General features: G+C 53.2%; 1 protein-coding gene across 1 annotated transcript; it reads right to left on the bottom strand.

Moving 5' to 3' along the window:
- Positions 1–4,213: 4,213 nt before the first annotated feature.
- Positions 4,214–17,814, bottom strand: IL13RA2 (interleukin 13 receptor subunit alpha 2). Its single transcript, XM_057404969.1, has 10 exons — positions 17,461–17,814; positions 15,659–15,804; positions 12,810–12,961; positions 11,287–11,440; positions 10,728–10,848; positions 8,784–8,968; positions 7,789–7,946; positions 6,213–6,357; positions 5,416–5,518; positions 4,214–4,537 (listed from the first exon to the last, which is right to left on the bottom strand). The coding sequence occupies exons 1-10, from the start codon at positions 17,544–17,546 to the stop codon at positions 4,495–4,497; spliced, it is 1,293 nt and encodes a 430-aa protein (XP_057260952.1). The 5' UTR covers positions 17,547–17,814; the 3' UTR covers positions 4,214–4,494.
- Positions 17,815–21,544: the final 3,730 nt, after the last annotated feature.

Raw genomic sequence — 21,544 nt, 5'->3', positions numbered from 1 at the left:
CCCCTCTGCTGTGCTCTGGGGAGGCCCCCTGCAGCCCTGATCCAGCCGTGGGGCAGCAGCACAAGAGGGATGTGGAGCTGTCAGAGCGAGGCCAGAGGAGGCCATGGAGCTGGATCAGGACTGCAGTGGGGGTCTCCCCGGAACACAGCAGAGGGGCAGGATCCCCTCCCTGAGCTGCTGCTCACGCTCTGGGGTGCACCCAGCACACGGGGGGGGTCTGGGCTGCAGATCAGTCCCATGGTGCCTCTGGAGGAGCATCCAGTACACGAGGAAGCAGCCCAGGATGGCAGGGGTGCGGATGCTCAGTTCTGGTGCAAGCCTTGTTGTGGCTGTCGCTTCTCAGTGGTTGGTTTATGTCTCCATACCCTGAGAAGAGGATCTGGGCACAGTCTGCGGAGCCGTTTCAGCTGTTCAGACAGCTCAGCCACAATATGTTGCCTCAAATTGTTTGGTTAAGCACATGCATCAGCTGCACTTGTTTGCCTTGAAGCTATGAGAAGCACACACCATCCTGAGAAAAATCAGCTTCTACATAGACATAAAGAGCTTGACAGCACTTCCTAATGTACCCTGCCACACAGGGCTGGGGCTGCAAACCTGCTGTGGCCCTTGGTGCTCTTTAGATTCTGGATTATATCATCAGTTACTGCACTCTCAAGGCCTCAGCAGCTGGTAGCTGAAACCAGAAGGGTTGTGTCACTGCATCCTTTCAAGACCTAGGTATCGACTCTGTGTAGGTGCTGCTACTCTATGTAGGGACAGGACAAGGGGGAACGGTTTTAAACTGAAGTGGGAGGTTTTGATTAGACATTAAGGCACAAGTTCTTCCCTGTGAGGGTGGTGAGATGCTGGCACAGGGTCCCCAAAGAAGCTTTAAGGTCCATTCCAACACAAACCAGTCTGTGATTCTCCCTATAGCTGCAGTGCCTTAGGGATGGGTGCTGAGGCCTGTGGAGGCTCCAGGGTGGGTTCTGAGACCCACAGTGGTTTGGGGATGCAGGAGCTGGTGCCAGTGAGGCAGGGACATGCAGCAGGGCACATCTGCACTTGGCTGAGCCCCCCATTGGAGCTGATGGGGTATTTCTATAGGTGCTCTATGGCACAAGCATGGGAGCGAGGGCAGGGGCAGGGCTGGGTTTGCTGCCATGCCGTGGGGAGCACAGCTCTGGTCAGTGCAGCAGTGCTGGGGCCGTAGGCACGGTGCCACGAGGGGTGATGTGACCCAGCAACGAGCCCATCACTGAGCGATGGAGCAAAGGGGTGGCACTTGTCTTAGCAGCGCAAAGAGAACGGACCTCATCCGGCACGGAGAGCGCCACGGGCCCCTCTGTCGTTTCCATGCACTGGATGCCGAGCTCTCGCAGGGGGATGCTGCACCTGCCTCCATCCTCCAAAGCGTCCAAGCGCTGCTGCTGACACCCAGTGGCCGTGGCGCTGGTAGCGCTCGTAGAGAGAGAGCGTTTCAGCAGGGATGCCTCAGCCGGTGGGACGCAGCCTCTGCCTTGTTTCCTCAAGTGCAAGAGGAGCAAAGAGCCCCTGAGAGAGGCCAGCCTGGCTTTAGGGCTTTCGGCCTTTCTCAGGGCACAATCTTGTATCCAGAGGCCAGTCAGAAAAACGAAGCAATAGGAGGCTGGGTAATGAGGAAAGAGAAGTAAACTGGTGCTCACATCACTCTCGTTGGCAGCTTGGTGCCAGACCTCGGGGAGAGAAGGAGGGCGATTCTGTGAGTTCAGAGACCTTGGCGTCCACCCTCCCTGTTTTGCTCCGTCCCGGAAGCAGTTAGAATGTGACAGAGGCAAAAAGATGTTGGTTTTCCCTGCAGCACGCACAGGATCGAGCTCTCAGGTGTTTGACAGGTATTGACATTCTTGGGGCGGGGGGGGAATGCCTCTGGTGGAGAGATTGGGTTTTACTCTTCAACAAATGGCTCTAAGACTTGACATCAGTCAAAGACAGAAACAAGGCCTGAATCTCAAGGGTATGCAAAGGAGTTCTCGTTGTGTGTTGGGCAGATGCCTCACCAGATACATGGGGCTGAGATGGTAAAAACACTGGGAACGCAGGCCTGAGCTGGGAACAATAAGAGCAGAGCATGGCAAAGGAGGGATTTTGAAAGCGCTTTACTGAAAATATTAATTATAGACTGCAGCAGCAGAATTAAAGCAGAATTAAATGCAAATAGTGTGTGAAAGAAATACGTAATGAGTGTAATTCTACAGACGGGGGGAAGCACAGTGCTGAAATCCCAGGGAGGTTCAAGCGTGAGGAAGGACTAGCAGCTGTTAGCGGTCAGTGTTAGCTCACTCGGCCACCTCTCAGCAGTATGCTCTGCACATGCTGCAGGTACCGTGCTGCGAGAGGGGGCTGGCGGTGTCTGCAGTGACGCCTCTCTGCCGGGGTGAGCTTGGTGAGTGGGGAGCCCTGTGCTGGGACCGAGGCCCTGTGCTGCCTCCCTCACCTAAGTACTCCTGGAAGGCTGCAGCATACAGATACCATAAGTAGATGCACTTAATTTATCACTGTTACTAGGCAGGTTTCTAGGCAGGCTTCAGCCTAACTTTTCTATTCTGTGGTTACTGAGATAGCTCGGCTCCTTCCGGGGCGAGCTGTAGCCGCAGCGGTGCAACATCTGCTCCTTCCCCATGTCTTACCTGTGCCAATTTCACCTCTTTTTGAAACAAAGTTAGACAAGAAACTTTAACCCAGCTTAAACCTGCCCATCGGGTCGAGGTGGTGGCACCGTTCGGCTCACTCCAAACGCCTGTGTTCAGTGTCCCCCCCGTGGTGAGGTCCCACCCGAGGTACCAGGGCAACAGGGTGAGCTCAAGGTGCCTGCCTTCCTTGGGGAGGTTTTAGTGTATGTTTAAACTGTTGCAGAGGTTTCAGAACATCAGGGCCCTACCAGGAACTATTCCCAGCAATGGTAAATCTCAGTGGGACTTTTCCCGATGGTTTTCTCTAGTTTTTTTCTGGTTTTAACCATTATTATTAGTGCAGTAACTGTTGTCCTGGTGGCAGCTCTGGAAGCCCATAACCCAAATGTTACCGAGTTCTAGATAAGAAAGATGGGGAGAGACTTTCCAGCAGGGGCTGTTGCAGCAGGATGAGGGGTGATGGGTTTAAACTAAAAGAGGGAGATTGAGTCTGGACGTGAGGAAGAGACTTTGTAGAGTGAGGGTGGTAAAATCCTGGCACAGGTTGTCCAGAGAGGTGGTGGCTGCCCCATCCCTGGAGACATTGCAGGCCAGGCTGGATGTGGTTCTGAGCAACCTGGTCTGGTTGGAGATGTCCCTGCTCCAGGCTGTGCATAGACTTTTTTCCTCATGCTTTCTTCCTTTGCTTGCTCCCCAGATAGCATTGGGTTGTTGCCCATTTAGCAGTGGAAGCAGCTGATAGTGATTGAATGATTTTGCAGTTGGATGTGTAAGACAGCACTTGCTGTGCTGGTTTGTGCCCGATTGGATTAGCGTGGCACTTCACAGAGCTGAGTGATGCAAACTTGATTTTTCTCTCTGAGCTTCCACTGTTCACTGGAAATTCCCATCTTTAATAAATGCTCCTGCAAGAAAATGTGTTCTGGTTGTTCAGATCAGATGAAAGCAAACTGAACCTCTGGCTGTCAGCTCGTTAGGTCTCTGACCAAAAACGTATCAGAATGGGCTCAGAGGACAGTGTCTCATCTACTGCTGATTTAGCGGTAGTAGTATTAGTATTAATTATTATTGTTGCTGTTATCATCATCATCATCTTCACAGGGAGTAGTTCCTTACAAATCAGTCAGCAATTTCACCAGCTGAATACCTGGTGTTGAGGAACACCTTGGGTGCTCCATTGCATTCTGGTACTGGAGCCCAATTCCTAGAGAAGCTCCAGCACTGCCTTTGCCAGTGTAACCCTTTCATCTCCTGCGAAGCATGTGCCCCTTGCAGCAGCTGTGATCATGCCTTCTTACAGCACAAGTTTCTCTCCAGGCCTCCCCACTTCAGCTTTGGCACATCAGTTAATGAAATAAATAGCTCAAGTAGCTCATATTCAGCATTTAAATGCACTCAGCAGGCTGAGTATTCTGTGGACAAGGAAGACATGGTGAGAATGAGGTGGGTGCAGCGGCTAGAAGCAGGCATTTGTACCTAGCACTGTATGTGAGGTGCTGCCCTTCAGTGTGTGTCCTGCTGTCACATTTCTAGAGCCTTAAAGTAAACCAAACCAAAGCCACAGAACAATGTTTCCTTTATTCACAGCAGGTTCCACTGCCTCCCTTCTCTCCCTTGTCCTGTCATCAATAACAGCTTGCTCCACAGTCAGTTTAAAATGCCTCCGGTGTTTTCCTTGGGCCCATTGAGGACTTGAATTGCAACAACCAGCCTCACAGATGGCAGGAGTTAGGGAAGACCTGTGTGGGCTTTAGAAAGCTGAGGCCTCCTCGGCTGTCCTTGGGATGATGTTCCGAGAGCAGTCCATCAAACACAAGTGGTACTGCAGTAGCAAACGGAGTTAGCATCCCGCAGAAGTGTGCAATGGCTTTCCTGCTGGGGATCTGAAATGGGCACAGATCATCTCCTGTTATTCCCAGGACTGAGAAAGAGCTGGGCTCATGCTGTAGCATCCCCCTCATGCATCGCTGCATCGCAACGGCAATTGGGAAGCATTTCCTTGCCACAGTTTTCTTGCCATCATCTGCAGTTTGTCCACATTTTATGAACCAAAATGTTTGACAGCTGGGTACAAAACAAAGATGAAGGCGAGCACGTCTCTGAATCCATGCGTTCAACTGTTAGTTCATCTCTAAGGACAACATGAAGGTATTTCTACAGCCGGCTCTCCCTCATCAGTCGTGTCTTAAAAGGCACATTAGAAAAGCTACCCATTTGCTTAAACTATGTGGCCATAAGGAAAAGATGATAGTTATCATACCAGGGGATCAGTACTCCCTAGGTGATCCTTCACACCTGGAGAAAATGTCATCAGTACCAATAAATTGGATATGGGAAAATCCATCCCCTGCATCCACTTTCCCCATGTGCCATCACTGACATGAATGCAAACAACTGGGATGGGAGCACAAACAGCATGAGGCCATAACCCATAAAACCAGCACTTTAACACAACCGGTACAAATCTCTGCTGCCTGAGTGGTTTGGGGCAAGATAATGGCGTTATTTATGCTGCTGCATTTAACAGAAGCAGTCTGGGCTCGTGTGAGTGGGATTTGGGTCATTGCTGCGAGGCATTTTGTATCAGAAACAGCCACACATACAGGCTTGCTTTCTGAAAATAGACTGTTGTTTGATGTCCAGTCTTGGAGCATCTGTTAATATTTGGCTCTTAGTATTTAATGTATTGTTTCATTTATAACCTCTGTCTCAGACACGCGCTTAAAAGCACATTGCATGGACAGGCTGCCTTGGTGCTTACCTTTTCTTACACTGACCAATCAACATAAACATTACGAGGCTACTTGACAAACTGAGGATGACTGGAACAAGGATAAATAGCCGCTTGTCCTCTTTCCTGGGTGCTGCAAAGATAAATGACAGCAAAGAAGAAAACATTAGCTTGCGGCATGGGTCATATTGCTTCTTACAAAGCTTGGGTTCCAGTGCAAACTCAGTGTGTCTGGATTTGTTACCCTACATATTGTACATATATTTATGTCTCTGTTTATGTATTTGTTTATGTATTTCTATGTTTTTAAATGTATTTATTTATCTATTACAGATGCGTGCCAGGTATATGTTACTGTACAGGGTAACATCCTCCTTCAGGGTGACATCTGTTCTGCACGTGTGTAGCCACCACTCTGTGCCTCTTCCCCACGTTGTGCATTTTGCAGCAGGGCCAGTGCACATGGGGACAGCCCTAAGGAGCCTGCAGGGTGCAAAGGAGCACTCTGTGGTGCGGGGCAGCAGGAGGATGCTTGTGGAGAGACTCCAAGTACCACGTGCCCTCTTTTGCAAAGCAGTCACTGCCCCATCCCAGCCGGCCCTGTGCAGCAGAGAAAGGCGCTGGTCCAGAAGCATTAACATTTGGGGTTTGCCTGCTCAGCGCACAGGAGGTGCGAAGCTGTAGGAATGGCTGTGCTGGAGCAGGCTGAGGGTGTGACTAAACCAGGATCCCACCACCAGTGCTGGACACCAGCAGATGCCCACGGCAGGTCCCAAACAGGCTCTATAAAGGATGCAAAGAAATGCGGCTTGCTTTGGGGTCCGTACCAGAGAAGCACTCCTGTGTCCACTCGCTCCAAAAGCCCTGGTCCGCACAGAAAATGTTTGTTCTCCCCCTGACCCGAGCGCATGAGACGCGGCTTTGGTTTCCTCTGTAAATCGTTAACGTGGTCTCCATCTGGGTTGACACCGACTGAGGAGCAAACAGAAAGAACAAAGGTCAGGGAGGGCCAGGGCACCACCACCAGCGCTGCGGTTTCGGAACAGGCTCTGCAAACACTGGGTTATGTTTTGGCAGAGGAGCTGTGGCTGCCCCATCCCTGGCAGTGTTCAAGGCCAGGTTGGACACAGGGGCTTGGAGCAAGCTGCTCCAGTGGAAGGGGTCCCTGCCTGTGGCAGGGGTTGGAGCTGGAGGAGCTTTAAGGTCCCTTCAACACAAACCAGGATGGGGTTCTCTGATCCTTTATGATTAATTTTTGCCACCAAAACTGCCCCTAGGTAATGCACAAGGAAAAGGCATCATAGAAGCACAAAAGACGTGTCCTGGGCTGCTTCCATGGGGAGTTTAGAATTACAGTTTTGTTGGCCCAGGTTGTGCTGCCGTACTCAGGAAAACAAACCCCAACAACCCTCACATCTTGCTGATGACAGCTCTCTGGGATAACAGGCAGGGGCCTGAGGGAGCAATCTCTGAGACTCACACTGGGCTCTTTGACTGCTAAAGGAAATGCTGCAGCTGGGGGTCGGGGTGTTAAGAAGGAACACGTGCAGTGGAGCAGCTGACAGTGTTTACCCCTGAGGAGAAGGGCTGGGGGTGTTGGGTGAGGAAATGCTCCCCATGACCCAGCTTCAGTGTGAACTTGAGCCCAGACCCCCCCCTGCCATGTGCTGGGCTGCACCCCCAGGGCAGCAGCTCAGGGAGGGGATCCTGCCCCCCTGCTGCGCTCTGGGGAGAACCCCCCCTGCAGCCCTGATCCAGCTCTGGGGCAGCAGCACAAGAGGGACGTGGAGCTGTTGGAGCGAGGCCAGAGGAGGCCATGGGGATGCTGCGAGGGCTGGAACAGCTCTGCTCTGGAGCCAGGCTGAGAGAGCTGGGCTGGGGCAGCCTGGAGAAGAGAAGGCTCCTGAAGGGGAGACCTGAGAGCAGTGTTTCAGTGCTTAAAAGGAGACTGTAAAGAAGGATGGGGAGAGACTTTCCAGCAGGGGCTGTTGCAGCAGGATGAGGGGTGATGGGTTTAAACTAAAAGAGGGAGATTGAGGCTGGACGTGAGGAAGAGACTTTGTAGAGTGAGGGTGGTAAAATCCTGGCACAGGTTGTCCAGAGAGGTGGTGGCTGCCCCATCCCTGGAGACATTGCAGGCCAGGCTGGATGTGGTTCTGAGCAACCTGATCTGGCTGAAGATGTCCCTGCCCATTGCAGGGGTTGGACCAAATGGGCTTTGAAGGTCCCTTCCCACCCAAACCATGCTGTGATCTGTGGTTCTGCACCAGCAGCACCAGCTCATGGCCCTGCACACGCCATCCACAGCTCGGTGCACGCCCCAGTTCCCGGCTGCCTCCCCACCAGCAGCCATGGGCAGGGCTCCCCCATGGCACCCCCGGGCACGGTGCGCGCTGTCCCTACCGCCCAGGAAGCCGTGTCCTCCCCAGCATCCTCTGCCACCTGAACCTCGTACTCCAGGCACTGGGGCGGTGTTCTGCCACTTGGGGGGGTCCATGCGAGGTGGAGCTCCTGCGGCTCAGGCATGGAAACCACCAGCTGCTCCGGGGGTGGGGGCTTCACTGCCGGGGGACAGAGAGAGGGAAGGTCAAGAGGAGCAATCAAACACCTTCAGTTTATCACCACCAGCCTCTGCCCCTTCTCCTCGCTGATGGGGTTTCTGGGCTGCCATCGCCATCAGCCACAGCCTGCGGGAGCGGATGTCACCGGCCCGGAGGGCGAGTTCCCCTGACCTCGCTGTGTGTGCTGCGCTAGGTCCTTGTGCTGGGCTGGGATGCAGGGGCTTTGGAGCGCTGTGCTGTGAGCCCTGTGCTCGGCGCACAGCCTGGTGCCTGTAATGGAACACTCTCTGCATCCCAGGAGAGGCTCTGGTTTATGTCAGCTGCTCAAAGCCACACGTGAAGCACATGGCAGCACTAACTGAATCCAGACATCCTGCTCCTTAGCCCGGGGGCTCAGCTGCAGGACTAGATATTCATCCCTCAATGAGTAAATGCATCAGTGTGGTAAGTGCCCGTAACAGTGAGTGGATGTGCTGGGTGATACATCATGCTGTGCTCTCCTTCCTTTCTCTGTCTCTGTTGTTTGAAATGCACCTTTCCTCTGCAGACCCCATCACACTTTGCACTCAGTTCTCCCCATCCCTTAGCCTGGTTTGAACAACAAACCCAAAGAGCTCTTCTGTGTTTGCAGGAGCAGAGCAGTGATTTCAGTTCCAGCATAAGGACATGAAACCAGCTCTGTGCTGGTGCTACTAGAGCCAAGAAACCCATAGAGGGACCCTTCATCGGGGCTGGAGCACTAGGACAAGGGGTGATGGGTTCAAACTGAAGCAGATTGGGTTGGAACTCAGGCAGAAGCTCTTCCCCAGCGCCCTGCTGCTCCCCTGCCAGCGTTACCTAGGCTGTGAAGGCGAAGGGTGATGTACAAGGGCCGGAGCAGCCCCGTGGCCACCGAACCATTGACGCAAATGCTCAGATCCTTATATTCTGCCTGGCTGAGGTTCTGCAGCACGCAGCCGATGTTCATCCCGTGCTCCTGAACATAGCTGTCACACTGCACCGCGTGGTCCAGCCCCTCGTACCTGGTGGTGGGGTGGGAAAAGAGAAAGAAAGAACCAAAGCAATGGCATTGACTTCTTGGGTGAGGCCTTAGCCTCAGGTGTTGCCTATATCCTGCCTACCCGTTGCCTTCCACAAAGCACAGTGTTGTGCATTGGTCACCTGGAATCCCGCTCCCAGGCTGGTCTGTAGGCTGTGTCAGTCTCTCTCTCGAAGCACAAGAGGCCTCACAAGGTGCCACTGTGTGAGCGGAGCCTGGGCAGGATGTGGCCCCTCCTTACGGAGACACTTGTCCTCGGGCACACAGAGCACCACCAGCTCCGGGGCTGCAGGGACGTCACCTCCCCAGCCAGCCTGTGCACACCTGAATGTAATGAGTGTTAAGGAGCTGTTAAGGCTGATTGTGGACACGTCCCTGCACCTGCATAAGCATGTAATGGAAGCCAGGGGTGGAGCCAGGAAGGAGTTAGGTTGGGGTTGAAGGGCCCTTAAAGCTCATCCAGCTCCAACCCCTGCCCCTAGAGCAGCTTGCTCCATCCCTCTGGTGGTTTCTGGGTTCCTCCTCTGGACCCTCTCCAACGGGTCCATGGCTTTTCTGTACTGAGGACTCGAGGTGGATGCAGCACTGCGGGGGGGGTGAGGGTCTCACCAGGGCAGAGCAGAGCAGAGGGGCAGCATCCCCTCCCTTGACCTGCTGACACAATTGGCCTGGGCTGCAGGTGCACGCTGAACCCTTGAGCCTCCTGCTGGGTTCGTGCCCTCGAGGCAGGGCTGCATCAGCCCCTGCTCTGCCCCTAAGGGAAGGCTCCGTGCGCAGCACACGGTGTCTGGGGAAAGGCTTCTTGTGGCACCGCTCTGACTGACTCACAGGGAGCGGAGGATGCCATGGCTGCGTTCCCACCCCTTATACAATGGGACCCGGGTCCAGCTGCCGGCAGTTGAGCGGGGTGGGTTTGGGGAGGTTTCTGTGGTTTGGTGGGGTTTTTTAGGCACAAATCAGAATTTTCATGGTTTCTTTCAAGCAGACCTCTGTAGTCAAGGAAATGGTTCAAAATCAGGGCTTCTGCTTTGTAGAGTAATGCCAAGAGCTGTGTGGAAGCTATTTTTGAACAGCAACAAAGACAGGAAACCAAATGATCTTCTAACTAGAAATCTGAATCTTGTATCATAGGACTGGGAGCACAAGTATAGCATTTGTTGTCCAAACCCAGCAAGTCTGACTTTGTTTCTCTTGCAGAACAGAGGAATAAGGCAGCAGGATGAAAGAAGCAACTGAGAAACATGCATTATTACTACCTTTTGGCAGCGCTGTTTGCTGGTATGAGATGTGCTAATGCTATGAAGATACACCTGAAGAATAAAACTGCTAGTTGCCAGGAAGCCCTGCTCTTTCTATAGGGTTCACTGAGCTTGGTAACCTCCTGCTGAACCCATCCTATAGAGATATATGATCAAGGGAAATGTGCAGCCAAAATGATCCAGGTACGTTCAGCAAAGGGAAAGGACAGGGCTTTGTGGTGAACAATATGCAGAAAGCACTCCTTAGGGGTGAATACAAGGGAAAGGAGGATCGGAGAAGGCATTTCCTGTGGAAGGTCAGCAGAGATTTAGTATTTCCTTGCCAGAAGGAATATGTTGCTTGGAGCATTATTTCAGCTCATCCTGAGTGGATCATGTAGTAGCACTGCCAGCCATAAAAGCATATTTTCCATGGCATTTTAGTACCCTGAGAGGTTCACTTGGCTGCTGCCTGGATGCTCTGCCTATCTTGCTGGTACATACCAATAATATAGTCCATAATGTACACTATGAGGAGTGAGGAGACCCGGTTGCCAAGTGCACTTGAGGTATTCCCAGTCATGATAGATGCAGTGGAAATTCTGAACCCCTGATTCCACTTTTCCTGCCAAATGAGAAGGAAATAACCACTCTTCAGCCAGGTACCGGTCAGGCCCAGCAGAAGGAGCATTCTACCTCTTTGAACAATTGTGTGCTGCAGTTGAAAGACAAGGAAGGAAAAGGCCAGCCACCGTTGTTAGCTGTGCTGCCAAGCGCCGTGTTTCCTATAAAAACCAGTTCACTGGACCTAAGGCAGGAAGAACCATGCCCGACCTTTGCATTCAGCAATGGAGCTCGTGTTGTGCAGCCCAGCAGAGCTTGGATACAGGTGGAGGAACACGAGCCCCAGGTATCCACCCGCACAGGCACTGGAAGCCAAGATGCTCTGGTGTCTTACAGCTCAACAAGCCCTGCAATGGTTTATCCACCCAGCAACCCAGTGGCTCATGCAACAGGCTCATGCAAAATCAAAGAGCACCAGGTACCAAAGGCTGCTCCTAACCTTGCAATGGGACCTGAAAGGTAGCATAAATCCAGTCACTCTGCACCTCCACACCATCCGTACAGCGCCCTTCCAGCAGTGTCTGGACCCTCACTTCAGCAATCCTGCTGAGGTCAAAGCCAGCTCTGACTTTTAGCTTCTTAGTAAAAATCACCTGGGTGAAAGACAGACTTCATCAGCACCAATTCTGCCCCCCGGTGGGTGCAGGATTAGCTGTACTCCCATGGTGTATTCTCCAGTCCCAGACTGATTCTTCTTGGTCTGATCTGGCCTTTGGCAAGGTGTCAGAGGTGGGGTGTTTTTTCCTGCTTTGTAGATCTGTTTTGTATAAGACACTTTTATTACTTGTGATTTAGGGAACTCTGACGTGGTTATTAGAATTGTGTTTGCTTTCCTTTGTGCTTTTTTAATGCCAGTTGAGATCATCATAGAAGAATCTGCACAGCTGTGTGACCGAGTGTGATGTGCATCATGACTGATGTCAGGTCAAAGAGCCCCTTTCCACGCCCTCACAATTACAATCCATAGCTGAAAGAGGGTGGTGGGCACTGTGCTCTTCCATCCCTGCAGGCTCCCATGGAATGTGTGGGCCAAAACCCATTTCATAGAACCATAAAACCCCCCAGCCCGGTTTGGGTTGGAGGGACCTTAAAGCTCCTCCAGCTCAACCCCTGCCACGGGCAGGGACCCCTTCCACTAGAGCAGCTTGCTCCAAGCCCCTGTGTCCAACCTGGCCTTGAACACTGCCAGGGATGGGGCAGCCACAGCTTCTCTGGGCACCCTGTGCCAGCGCCTCAGCACCCTCACAGGGAAGAGCTTCTGCCTAAGAGCTCATCTCAGTCTCCCCTCGGGCAGGTTAAAGCCATTCCCCTTGGCCTGTCCCTCCATCCCTTGTCCCAAGCCCCTCTCCAGGTTTCCTGCAGCCCCTTCAGGCACTGGAGCTGCTCTCAGGTCTCCCCTTCAGGAGCCTTCTCTTCTCCAGGCTGCCCCAGCCCAGCTCTCTCAGCCTGGCTCCAGAGCAGAGCTGCTCCAGCCCTCACAGCCTGCTATTGCCCTGCTGCACATCAGTGAGAGACCATTTTATGACAAAGCTGAGTTAGAGTCAATGGTATCCCTGGATAAGGGGAATGTTGGAGCATTAGCATAATGAATGGAATGTAATCTTATATATTCCCCACTTTGCATCCATAAGGACCTGCTGACACCAAGTTTTGGTTTAAGCTCCCTAAAGACTTTCTAGAGGCTGTTGTGCCTCCTACAGTGAGGGATGCTACAGGATATTACTGGACCCTTTTTGTCAGTGAGCACCACACCTTGACAGAAATAGCCCCTTCTCTGGCTGCATTTCAGACCACATTCCCGTGTGGCAAAAGATCCAAACCTCTGGAGCAGTCTGGCTTGTTCATGGAAAGCTGGAACTGCTTTGGTGCCACCCCTCCTCAAAATGCAAACAGAAACTGCTGCAGGACTAAAGGCAGAGCAATCCCCTGGGTGTAAGAGGGTTAAACCGAGCTGTGTCTCACCTTCCAGTCTCTGTCCCCAGCGCTGCGGTGTTCAAACCTGTACTTTACTGTGCACTCGTTGAAGGTCTGTGCATCGGGTGGAGGTTTCCACTCTATATCGAGAGAGCCCAGGAGGCCAGGATCAGTGATGTGTAGGTCTTGTGGGGGAGCAGCTGCATTGGAAACAAAGCAGGGAGGAAACCAGAGTGCGGAGGCAAAGGGAACAAACACAAACACAAGCCCAGGTTTCCCTCAGAGGAGCCACTGAAGGACCAGTGAGAAGGCACAAAGGATGCTCCACCTTTGGCACTCTCAAGAGCCGTTAACCAAAACGAGTGTCCTGATCTGATCCGTCCAGTCCTGTCTTTGCTGACTCTTAACTCATGGTATTTACTGACTGAGCACCCTCACAGACTCATTCAGCACACACCAACACAGGATGCCAGGTCACAGCGTGCTGACATCCCCTGACCATCAGGCACAAACCACCCATCCTGCTTTAAACATTCCAGTATATTATAGAACCATGAGGACAAAACAAGAGAAAAAACAAGCAGCAGGAAAGCAGAGCGAAAATCATTGTTACTTTGTACATCAGCTGTACAAAAGTGTGCTTTTACAGTCAGTCTGGCTTTTATTAAGCTATTGTAAGGTACTATCATGTTAATAGAGCAGCATATATCATGGATGAGTTCTGTACTAAGACTTGCTGCCTCAAAGCCCAGCTGCGTGCGGAGCTGTCATTGACAAAAGCTGTTTGGCTGCTCGGTTTTGTTGGTTAAATTAAATCAGGTTTTGTACATCGGCAGTGATTTTCTCCACTCTCTAGAGCCGAGGTTATCCAGATCCGTTGGGGTTTCTGCACGTTCACTGCATGACACCTGTTTGTCCCAGTGATTCGGAGCCCATCTCCTGGCAGTGCCAGTCCAGCATGGTCACCACTTCTCTCTTTGAGTCTGGCCATCAGGTCACTGCCTCTCTGCCCCCTTTTGCGTGTCCCTATCAGGATTTACACCGTTTTTTCCTTCTGTTTATAAATACCCCCCCATGGAAGCCGACCCTGAGAGCAGATTGCAGTAGGAGATGATGATAGAAATCAGACTTCATTGTGCTCCTTGGGGAGCTTGCAGAGAGCATCCCTGCAGGATTTCTTTCTCCCAGATGAAGCACACCTCGGGCAGTAATCTTAACATCCCACTTTTCCCAGCTCGTCAGCCTCCGGGGGGAATGTGTTGTTATGTGAGATGGCAAAGCAGGGCCAGGAACACCAGACTGCGGGAACCTGGAGAGAGATTCCATCTTGCGGCCTTTCCTGTCTAACAAATAGCACTGTCCCACCACGGGGACCCCTGGAGGCAGCCTGGGTTCAGGGGGTGGGACCGCTGCAGCTCCAGAGGCAGTGGGGCACGGCCCTGGCAGTGCAAAGCTTCCGCATTCAGCAGCCCCACGTTCAACAGCGGCTGAAGGGCTGAGATCCCTGCGCTGCCGCAGGCACAGCGTTCCCAGCGCGGGCAGTCCCGGGCCGGCAGCGCAGGGAAGACGTGGAGCTGCTGGAGCGAGACCTGGCCGAGGGGATGTGCTGCGGGTGAGAGCTGCGTTCCTGTGCTCGGGAATATCCTGTGGAGCGGGGGAATGCTGAGCCTCGCAAGCGAGGGAGCAAAAAGCTCCTGGCCTTCGCTTTGAGCCTGGTGTTCGGCCGTCAAGAGAGGATTGGATTGGTCCAAAATGGAGTTTCTGACCGAGAACAGTTACACCGGGATTTGCTTCCATTCTGAGCCTGAACAGAATCATAGCGTTTTTACAAACCAATTGCCCCTGTAAAGAGGAATTCTTGCAAACTCAATTGCGATTGGGTTCCGAGGGGATGGGAACGCTTATTCTGGGATGTGGTTTGTGTTCAGGGATCTGATTTTTCCTTTTAAATGTCAGCACTGTCTCGTACAGTTTCTCATGGTCACAGGATTACACGGCCAGCTGGCCTCACCCACATCACTTGTACCGAGCAGGGGACTGGAAATGCTCTATTTCATAGAATCACAGAATGGTTTGGGTGGGAAGGGGCCTCCAAAGCTCATCCGGTTCAACCCCTGCCATGGGCAGGGATATCTCCAACCAGACCAGGTTGCTCGGAACCACATCCAGCCTGGCCTGCAATGTCTCCAGGGATGGGGCAGCCACCACCTCTCTGGACAGCCTGTGCCAGGATTTTACCACTCTCACTGTACAAAGTCTCTTCCTCACATCCAGCCTCAGTCTCCCTCTTTTATTTTAAACCCATCACCCCTTGTCCTGCTGCAACAGCCCCTGCTGAGGTCCCCCCCACTCACACACACCATTGCCATGGATGCAGCTTGTAGAGCAGAAAGTGTTATCCCCCAGTTCTGAGCAAGCTGCTCCAGTGGAAGGTGTCCCTGCCCGTGGCAGGGGTTGGAGCTGAGTGATCTTTAAGGTCCCTTCCAACACAAACCAGTCTGGGATTCTGTGGATCCTTACACCTATAGCACAGTCTGTCCGCTGGGACCATGCTCAGGAGCATTTAGGTACCCAAGTGGTATTTACTCTGTCCCAGCCGTGTACCCGATAACTGTTATCCATAGATTTCCTGGGCACCAAAGGCAGTTCCTGCTCCTTTGAAGTCACTCAGACAGATAGTACCCACTGAGCACACAGTGCACTTACACCGTTATCACAGGGCTCTGCAGCCGCCGCTCGCTCTAACACACACACACACACACACACACACACACACACACACACACACACACACACACACACAAGCAAAGCCTCAGCCGAAGGACTGACTTCATCACCAGCCCGAGCCAATGCAGAGCACCCGTTAGGCAGCTGCGCGGCCGCACGCCAGCCCTTACCTGCAGCGGGGGATGAAGAGGAGGATGCTGCGGCGCAGCCCCACACCAGCGCTGTGCAGAGAGCGCAGATCCACCGGGAAGCCATTGGGAGGGGGGACACGAGGGGCTGTGCTGGCCGGTGCCCGGTGTCCTGCGGGCCGCGGAGGCTGGATGGGGAGAGCAGAGCTGAAGGGCTCCGGCGCTGACAGCAGGAGCATTTGTACCCCTCACCGAGCGTGATTAGTGCTTTCCCAGGGGAGCCCCATGTGTCAGCATGGGGATGGGAACACAGGGCTGAGCCTGGCTCCGTGTGAACGCGTTTCTGGCTGCCTCGGCACATGGTCCCCGGGCTCGTCAGCCCGTCCCTCGGTCACCACTGCCGCAGCTTCCAAGGAAGAGGGACACGGCAGAGCCCGACATCCCCACTGCGATAGACAGCAGGGCAGAGTGCCCAGCCCTGCCGTAGCCCGTGCACAGCTCGTGCAAGCACCGCCAGTAATTCCAGTGTCCCTGTGTCGGTGTTTGGGGACTGAAGAGAAGAGGTAATGCAGGAAGGGAATTTCCCTTCCAATTCACCCTCCAACAGGAAGAGGAGCAATAGGAATGCTCATGAGGAGTCCTCTTAGGATCGTGTTTTAAGGGGTCAAAGTCCTCTTCCTGAGCAGGTCTGCTGCGGGGACTGAGGGAGAGGAGCAGTTTCAGGGAGGGGTCTTCCCCTTCCTGCAGGTTTCATGCTGGAGGTGGGTAGGAATTGCTGCCTATGGGCACGCCAGCCCAGGCTGCTGCCCTGTGCCAGAAAGCACACGGATTGCAAGTAGAAAGAATTGGGTTTTCCTTCATTGTTACATATAGATACAGCTATAGGTATAGAGCAGACGGGGGGGACAGAGAGACAGAGGTTAGATATAGATACATACAGATCATATATAGATATATAGACATATAGATAAATAGATATAAATATGGATATAGATATATAGCTATAGATACAGATCTATACTAGATATGGATATAGATATCAATCTTACAGAAAGCTTAAGGCCACTGCTCAAACTCTGCTTGTGTAAGAACACAGCAACATCCATGTGAACACACGGCGCATCACTGCGCTCCTTCCAGATCACAAACCTCCCTTTGCACTGTCCATGCGGCCTGGCCTCCCAGGTCCTCCTTGGGCACAGCTGCTTCCTCCTCAGCACCAGCAGCCCTGGTGCAGTCGTGCCAAACTGGGGTCTGCTGAACGCAGAGCTTCCAGTGAGGGGTGGCTGGGGGGAGCTGAGGGTTTGGGCCAACAGAACCCCTCAGTGTTTGGGTCAGCAGTGGCTCAGGGGAGCCGGAGGGGGCTGTGCTGGGAGGGGGCAGGGGGACTGAAGTTACCCACAACTTGTCACTGGCAACACGTGGCAGCAATTACAAATACAGGAATTTTAACTGCTCGTTTTCAATGTAAACTAATACCAACTCCCCCCACGTCCCTCGCATCCGTATGAGCCATACCACTAACTTTCTGTTTGAAATGAGAGCAGATGGAGATGTGCCAGTGACAAAGAACGACTGGAATTACTTCCTAACATACCAAATAGGACATAAACCTTGCGTCAGTAAAAACCTGGGACAGGTCCCATAGCTGAGTCCAAGGATGCAGCGATGGGGAGAGCAGCCTTACAGAGCTGGGGCAGCAGCAGCTCTGACTCGGAGCACACGAATGTCGGTGGAGGAAGCGCTCTCCGTTCCCGCACAGTTCAAGTTCGTGCATTCACAAGGCGAATAAAAGCAAACAAAGGCTCACATGGAAAGCTCCCAAACCAGCCCAAAGCTCTTACCTGGACGTCCCAGCGCGCAGGGCCCGTCTGTGCTGAGCGCTGAGCTCCTCCGCAGCCCCGGGACCGCGCTGCTCCGGGCTCTGCATCTCCCAGCGCTGTGCAGGCTTTTAAAGAGGCCCAGCAGGGATCCGATGCCACATTGCAAAGGGGTTAAAGCGCCTGCCGCATGACCGGAGGCTTTACTAAGGCAGCCCCAGAGAGGGCACTGCTGGGGCTGAGGAGGTGCCGGCGGTAACTGCAGCTCCAGCTGCGCTCAGGGAGGTCCGAGCTTCGTTTGGGTGTTTTAGTGACTCATGACAATGAAAACCAAATGGCTCAATCAGTGCAGGCTGCCTGCAAGCTCCTCGCCGCGGGGGCCCCATCAGCACCTCGTCCCATGCGGCTCCGGCCAGTGGTCCCCCAGCTCCAGCCCTGCTTTGACCACCGCAATCCGGCTGCTCCTGCCCCTCGGGCTATGTAGGAAATACACAGAATTATCCATCCTTTTCCGGCTCTCCTGTGGGCTGGGCACACCAGCACAGCTCGTCACAACCTGCTCAGGTGGAACCTGTCCCTCCCCATGGAACTGGATGAGCCTGAAGGTCCCTTCCAACCCAAACTATTCCATGGTTCTATGAACATGGCACTCGCATGGCCTCACCTGACACCGTTTAATTCATCCTCCTCCCCTGCGAGCCCTCCCTGACCCATTGCAAGGCACCAGTGCTTCGACAAGCTGAGTACGGGAGCAGCCAGGCTCATGAGCACTCATACAAGATGGGTCATCCCCATGTTGCCCTGTGTGTTAAGGGAAGTTGGTTGCTGCAGTTCCCTCGAGGAGGGATGATAAAGGATGCTTTGGAATGAGCAGGGCTGTGGTGCACGTACCCCAGTAAGCAATGGGCTGGGGCTGGATCTGCCCATGGCCACGTTTGGGTGTATTGAGAAACCATTCAGAGACAGTAAGAACATGAGAAACAGCATCAGGCACTGAAGGAGCACATCACCTTTGTGGGGCAGGGAGAAAACAACCTTCCAGCTCCTCTACAAGACCTGTGGTATTGCTGCTTGAATTGATGCCTGAATTAATGTGTTACTGCTTCCCAGCTGGAGTCAGTGGGAACGTTTTGGAACAGTAAAGGCAGGATCAGGCGCCTTTCCACTTCCCATTTATCCTCCCCATTTCACTGTGTGCACACAGGTAGACAATGTGCTTGCACGGGGCAGTGCTGCCAGTGGCTGTGCAAAGCTGAGGGGTGCACCATCCCTTTTCAGGTGTGAAACCATTCCCATTGGATGGGGCTTGGAGCAAGCTCTCTAGTGGAAGATGTCCCAGTCCGTGGCGGGGGTTGGAATTGGATGAGCTTTAAGGTCCCTTCCAACAGGCTGGGATCCTATGGTTCTGTGAAGGCAATGGGGGCTTTACCCGTGGTTGGAGACCACTGAAGAGGTGAACAGCCCCTTGCTTTGCATCTTCCAAAGTAAAGAGCAGTAGAAATGTGCAGCACAAGCCCCGCTGCCTTGAGCACCCTGTGCATATTGGCCGTGAGGGGGTTATGGGCGAGCTCTCCCATCACTGCAATTGGCTGTTTTCCTGCTGACTTTCTGCAAAGGACAGGGGAAAACAAGTCCTTTGCTGCTGGTAAATGTATGGCCCTGCTGTCAGGGTTGTGCAAGGTTAACGTTTAACAGCCATGGATTTTTCATTGTGTAAGCTACTTACTTAAGCAGAAAAGCTCACATTGGACAGATCATCTGAAACAGATGAAGCTCATTTCACAGCAGGGTGAATGCCAGTTCCCAAGTGCTGGAACGGGGTCAGTTCCTGAGAAAACTGGACTGGAAAAAAGCAGAGCTGGGGTTTGCAGGAACCAGGCTCCACCACTGCAGCACCCGGGGGAGCAGGGCTGCATCTCCTGCTGCGGAGTGCCACCGGTGCAGCCTCCTCCCACCACCCTCCTCCCGAGACCAGTGCCCTTTGCAAACCACCAGCGCTGCTCTGTTCCCTTCCTTGTGCCATGGTTCTGGTACCTGATGCTTGTGCTGTGCTCGTCCTCCTGCCACTGTTAATGCAGTCTCCATACTGGTCCTGGAGGAGGAGATCCAATGAGGCCAAACTGGGCAGGATCCGTGTCCTGTCCCAGCGATGCTGAGCAGAGGCACTGCCATGGATGGGAGGGTGATGCGCAGGCTGCGCGGAGGTTGTTGCATTCTCTGCTTGGCCAAGGTGCCCACCCTGCCTTGGGAAGGGGGAGAGCACTGGGGATACGGGAATGGTTTGTGTGTGCTGGAGGAGGACTGGAGGGAGAAGAGGGGGGTTTGCCTGGCCCAGTAGGGAGGTTGCCCCAGGGGAAGCAAATGAGCCGCAGCTCACAAGGGGAGCTGCCTTGGCTTGTCCTCCAGCCCACAGCATCTGTCCCTCATCGGCGCCCTGTTTTATAGCCTGAGAATATCAGCTATAAACCCGCTTGTCCCACACTTCTACACTGCCTGTCTGTGGAGGTCTGGCCAGAAAACATTCATCCGAGGTCAGAAACCCCTCCCCACCAGGAAGGACTCACACAACCCAAGTCAGACACCGCCTTCCTCCCACTGGCGGTGGTGGGAAGCGTGTAAACCTGCCCCAACCCTCAGCCCCTCCTGGCAGCCCCTTTTCCAGTGCCTTGTGCTGGTTGAGATTTGGCCCCTCGCAGTTTAGACCATTTCTGTGCCGCAGCAGCAGTTCTGTGGGCGCTTCCCATGGCACCGCAGCGCACGCTCTGCCCACTCCAACCTGCGAGCTGAACTAAGGAGGGTGGTGTGGGGCTGGGCAAAAATCCCTCTGCATTTCTTTGGTCCATCAGAATCCCAGCACTCCCGAGAAATGAACCACCAGCAGCTGCACATCTTCAGAGCAATCCAGCTTAGTGTGTGTGCCCTGTCAGGGCTTAAAAAGGGGCCTATAAGAGAGATGGAGAGAGACTTTCCAGCAGGGGCTGTTGCAGCAGGATGAGGGGTGGTGGGTTTAGACTAAAAGAGGGAGATTGAGGCTGGACGTGAGCAAGAGACTTTGTAGAGTGAGGGTGGTAAAATCCTGGCACAGGGTGCCCAGAGAAGCTGTGGCTGCCCCATCCCTGGCAGTGCTCAAGGCCAGGTTGGACACAGGGGCTTGGAGCAAGCTGCTTCAGTGGAAGGGGTCCCTGCCTGTGGCAGGGGTTGGAGCTGGAGGAGCTTTAAGGTCCCTTAAGATCCTATGGTTCTATGACTGCTACAGGAACAGATCAAGAGGTGGGCAGGGGACTGCTCCCAGAAGGTGAAGGACATCAAGTAACAAACAATGCTTGACTGGATGCAGTGGTCCAACAGGAACAGTTCTCTTTACTCCCTCTCCTCTTTTGCAGCCCTTAGTTTGCAATGTCCGGAAGAAGGAAACTGTTTGACCATTCCCTGCCATCTCCTCGGAAACAACACAATCCTCATTTAACCGGTATTCCTGGGAAATAGCGGGTGGTGTTGCGTGAGCCAAAAATCACAAAGTTACCCCTGTTGGCAGAAGGGCCTCCAATAGTTTCCAGTGTTCGTGTGTTAGAAGCTGATGCCAGGGAGCACAATTTGCTGTTGCTTTCCTTTTCTTTTGATTTCCTTCTGATTACAGGAGAACCGGAGATTCTGGACATCAAAAGCAAGGGGCTCAAGTGAACAATGTCTCAACAGCTGCCGAATTCTGCTCCGCAATGTCATATCCTGACCAACATACAGCAATATTTACACTAAGATACCCGTATTCCTCACTCAAGCTGCAGAAGAATTCAAAGACCCCAACACGAAGCTTGGAGCAGCAAAATACCTGTGAATGTGTTAGGAGACAGAGCAACAAACCTGCCTGAAATGCTGAAGAGCGGGGAACGGGATGTAGCTCTAACAGCCCTACAGAAGATCCCGCACACAGAGATGTCTGTATGGACACACGGGAAGTTGTGTGAATTCTGGTAGTGAAATCATTATGCTAAAGCCACAATTGTGACTCCAAAGAGATGTTTATGGAGTTGCTGAAAACTACAAGTATCCCGGGAAGCTGGTCACGTTGAAGTGTTAGCTAAACCCGCACCCCCGAGCCGCTCACACA

This window comes from Pezoporus wallicus, unplaced genomic scaffold (assembly GCF_028554395.1).
Source record: "Pezoporus wallicus isolate ANWC-B61680 ecotype Strahan unplaced genomic scaffold, APGP_CSIRO_Pwel_v1 contig_6217, whole genome shotgun sequence".
Classification (NCBI taxonomy): domain Eukaryota; kingdom Metazoa; phylum Chordata; class Aves; order Psittaciformes; family Psittacidae; genus Pezoporus; species Pezoporus wallicus.
Note: the sequence above shows the minus strand (reverse complement) of the source record. Positions and strands in the feature narration are given on the sequence as shown.

Coding starts and splice junctions, on each gene's coding strand:
- IL13RA2 (XM_057404969.1), bottom strand. CDS start 17,546: ATGCAGAGCCCGGAGCAGCGCGGTCCCGGGGCTGCGGAGGAGCTCAGC. Junction 11,441..12,809: donor CTGGGGACAGAGACTGGAAG/GTGAGACACAGC, acceptor TCTTTCACCCAG/GTGATTTTTACTAAGAAGCT. Junction 5,519..6,212: donor GACACAGGAGTGCTTCTCTG/GTACGGACCCCA, acceptor TTATCTTTGCAG/CACCCAGGAAAGAGGACAAG.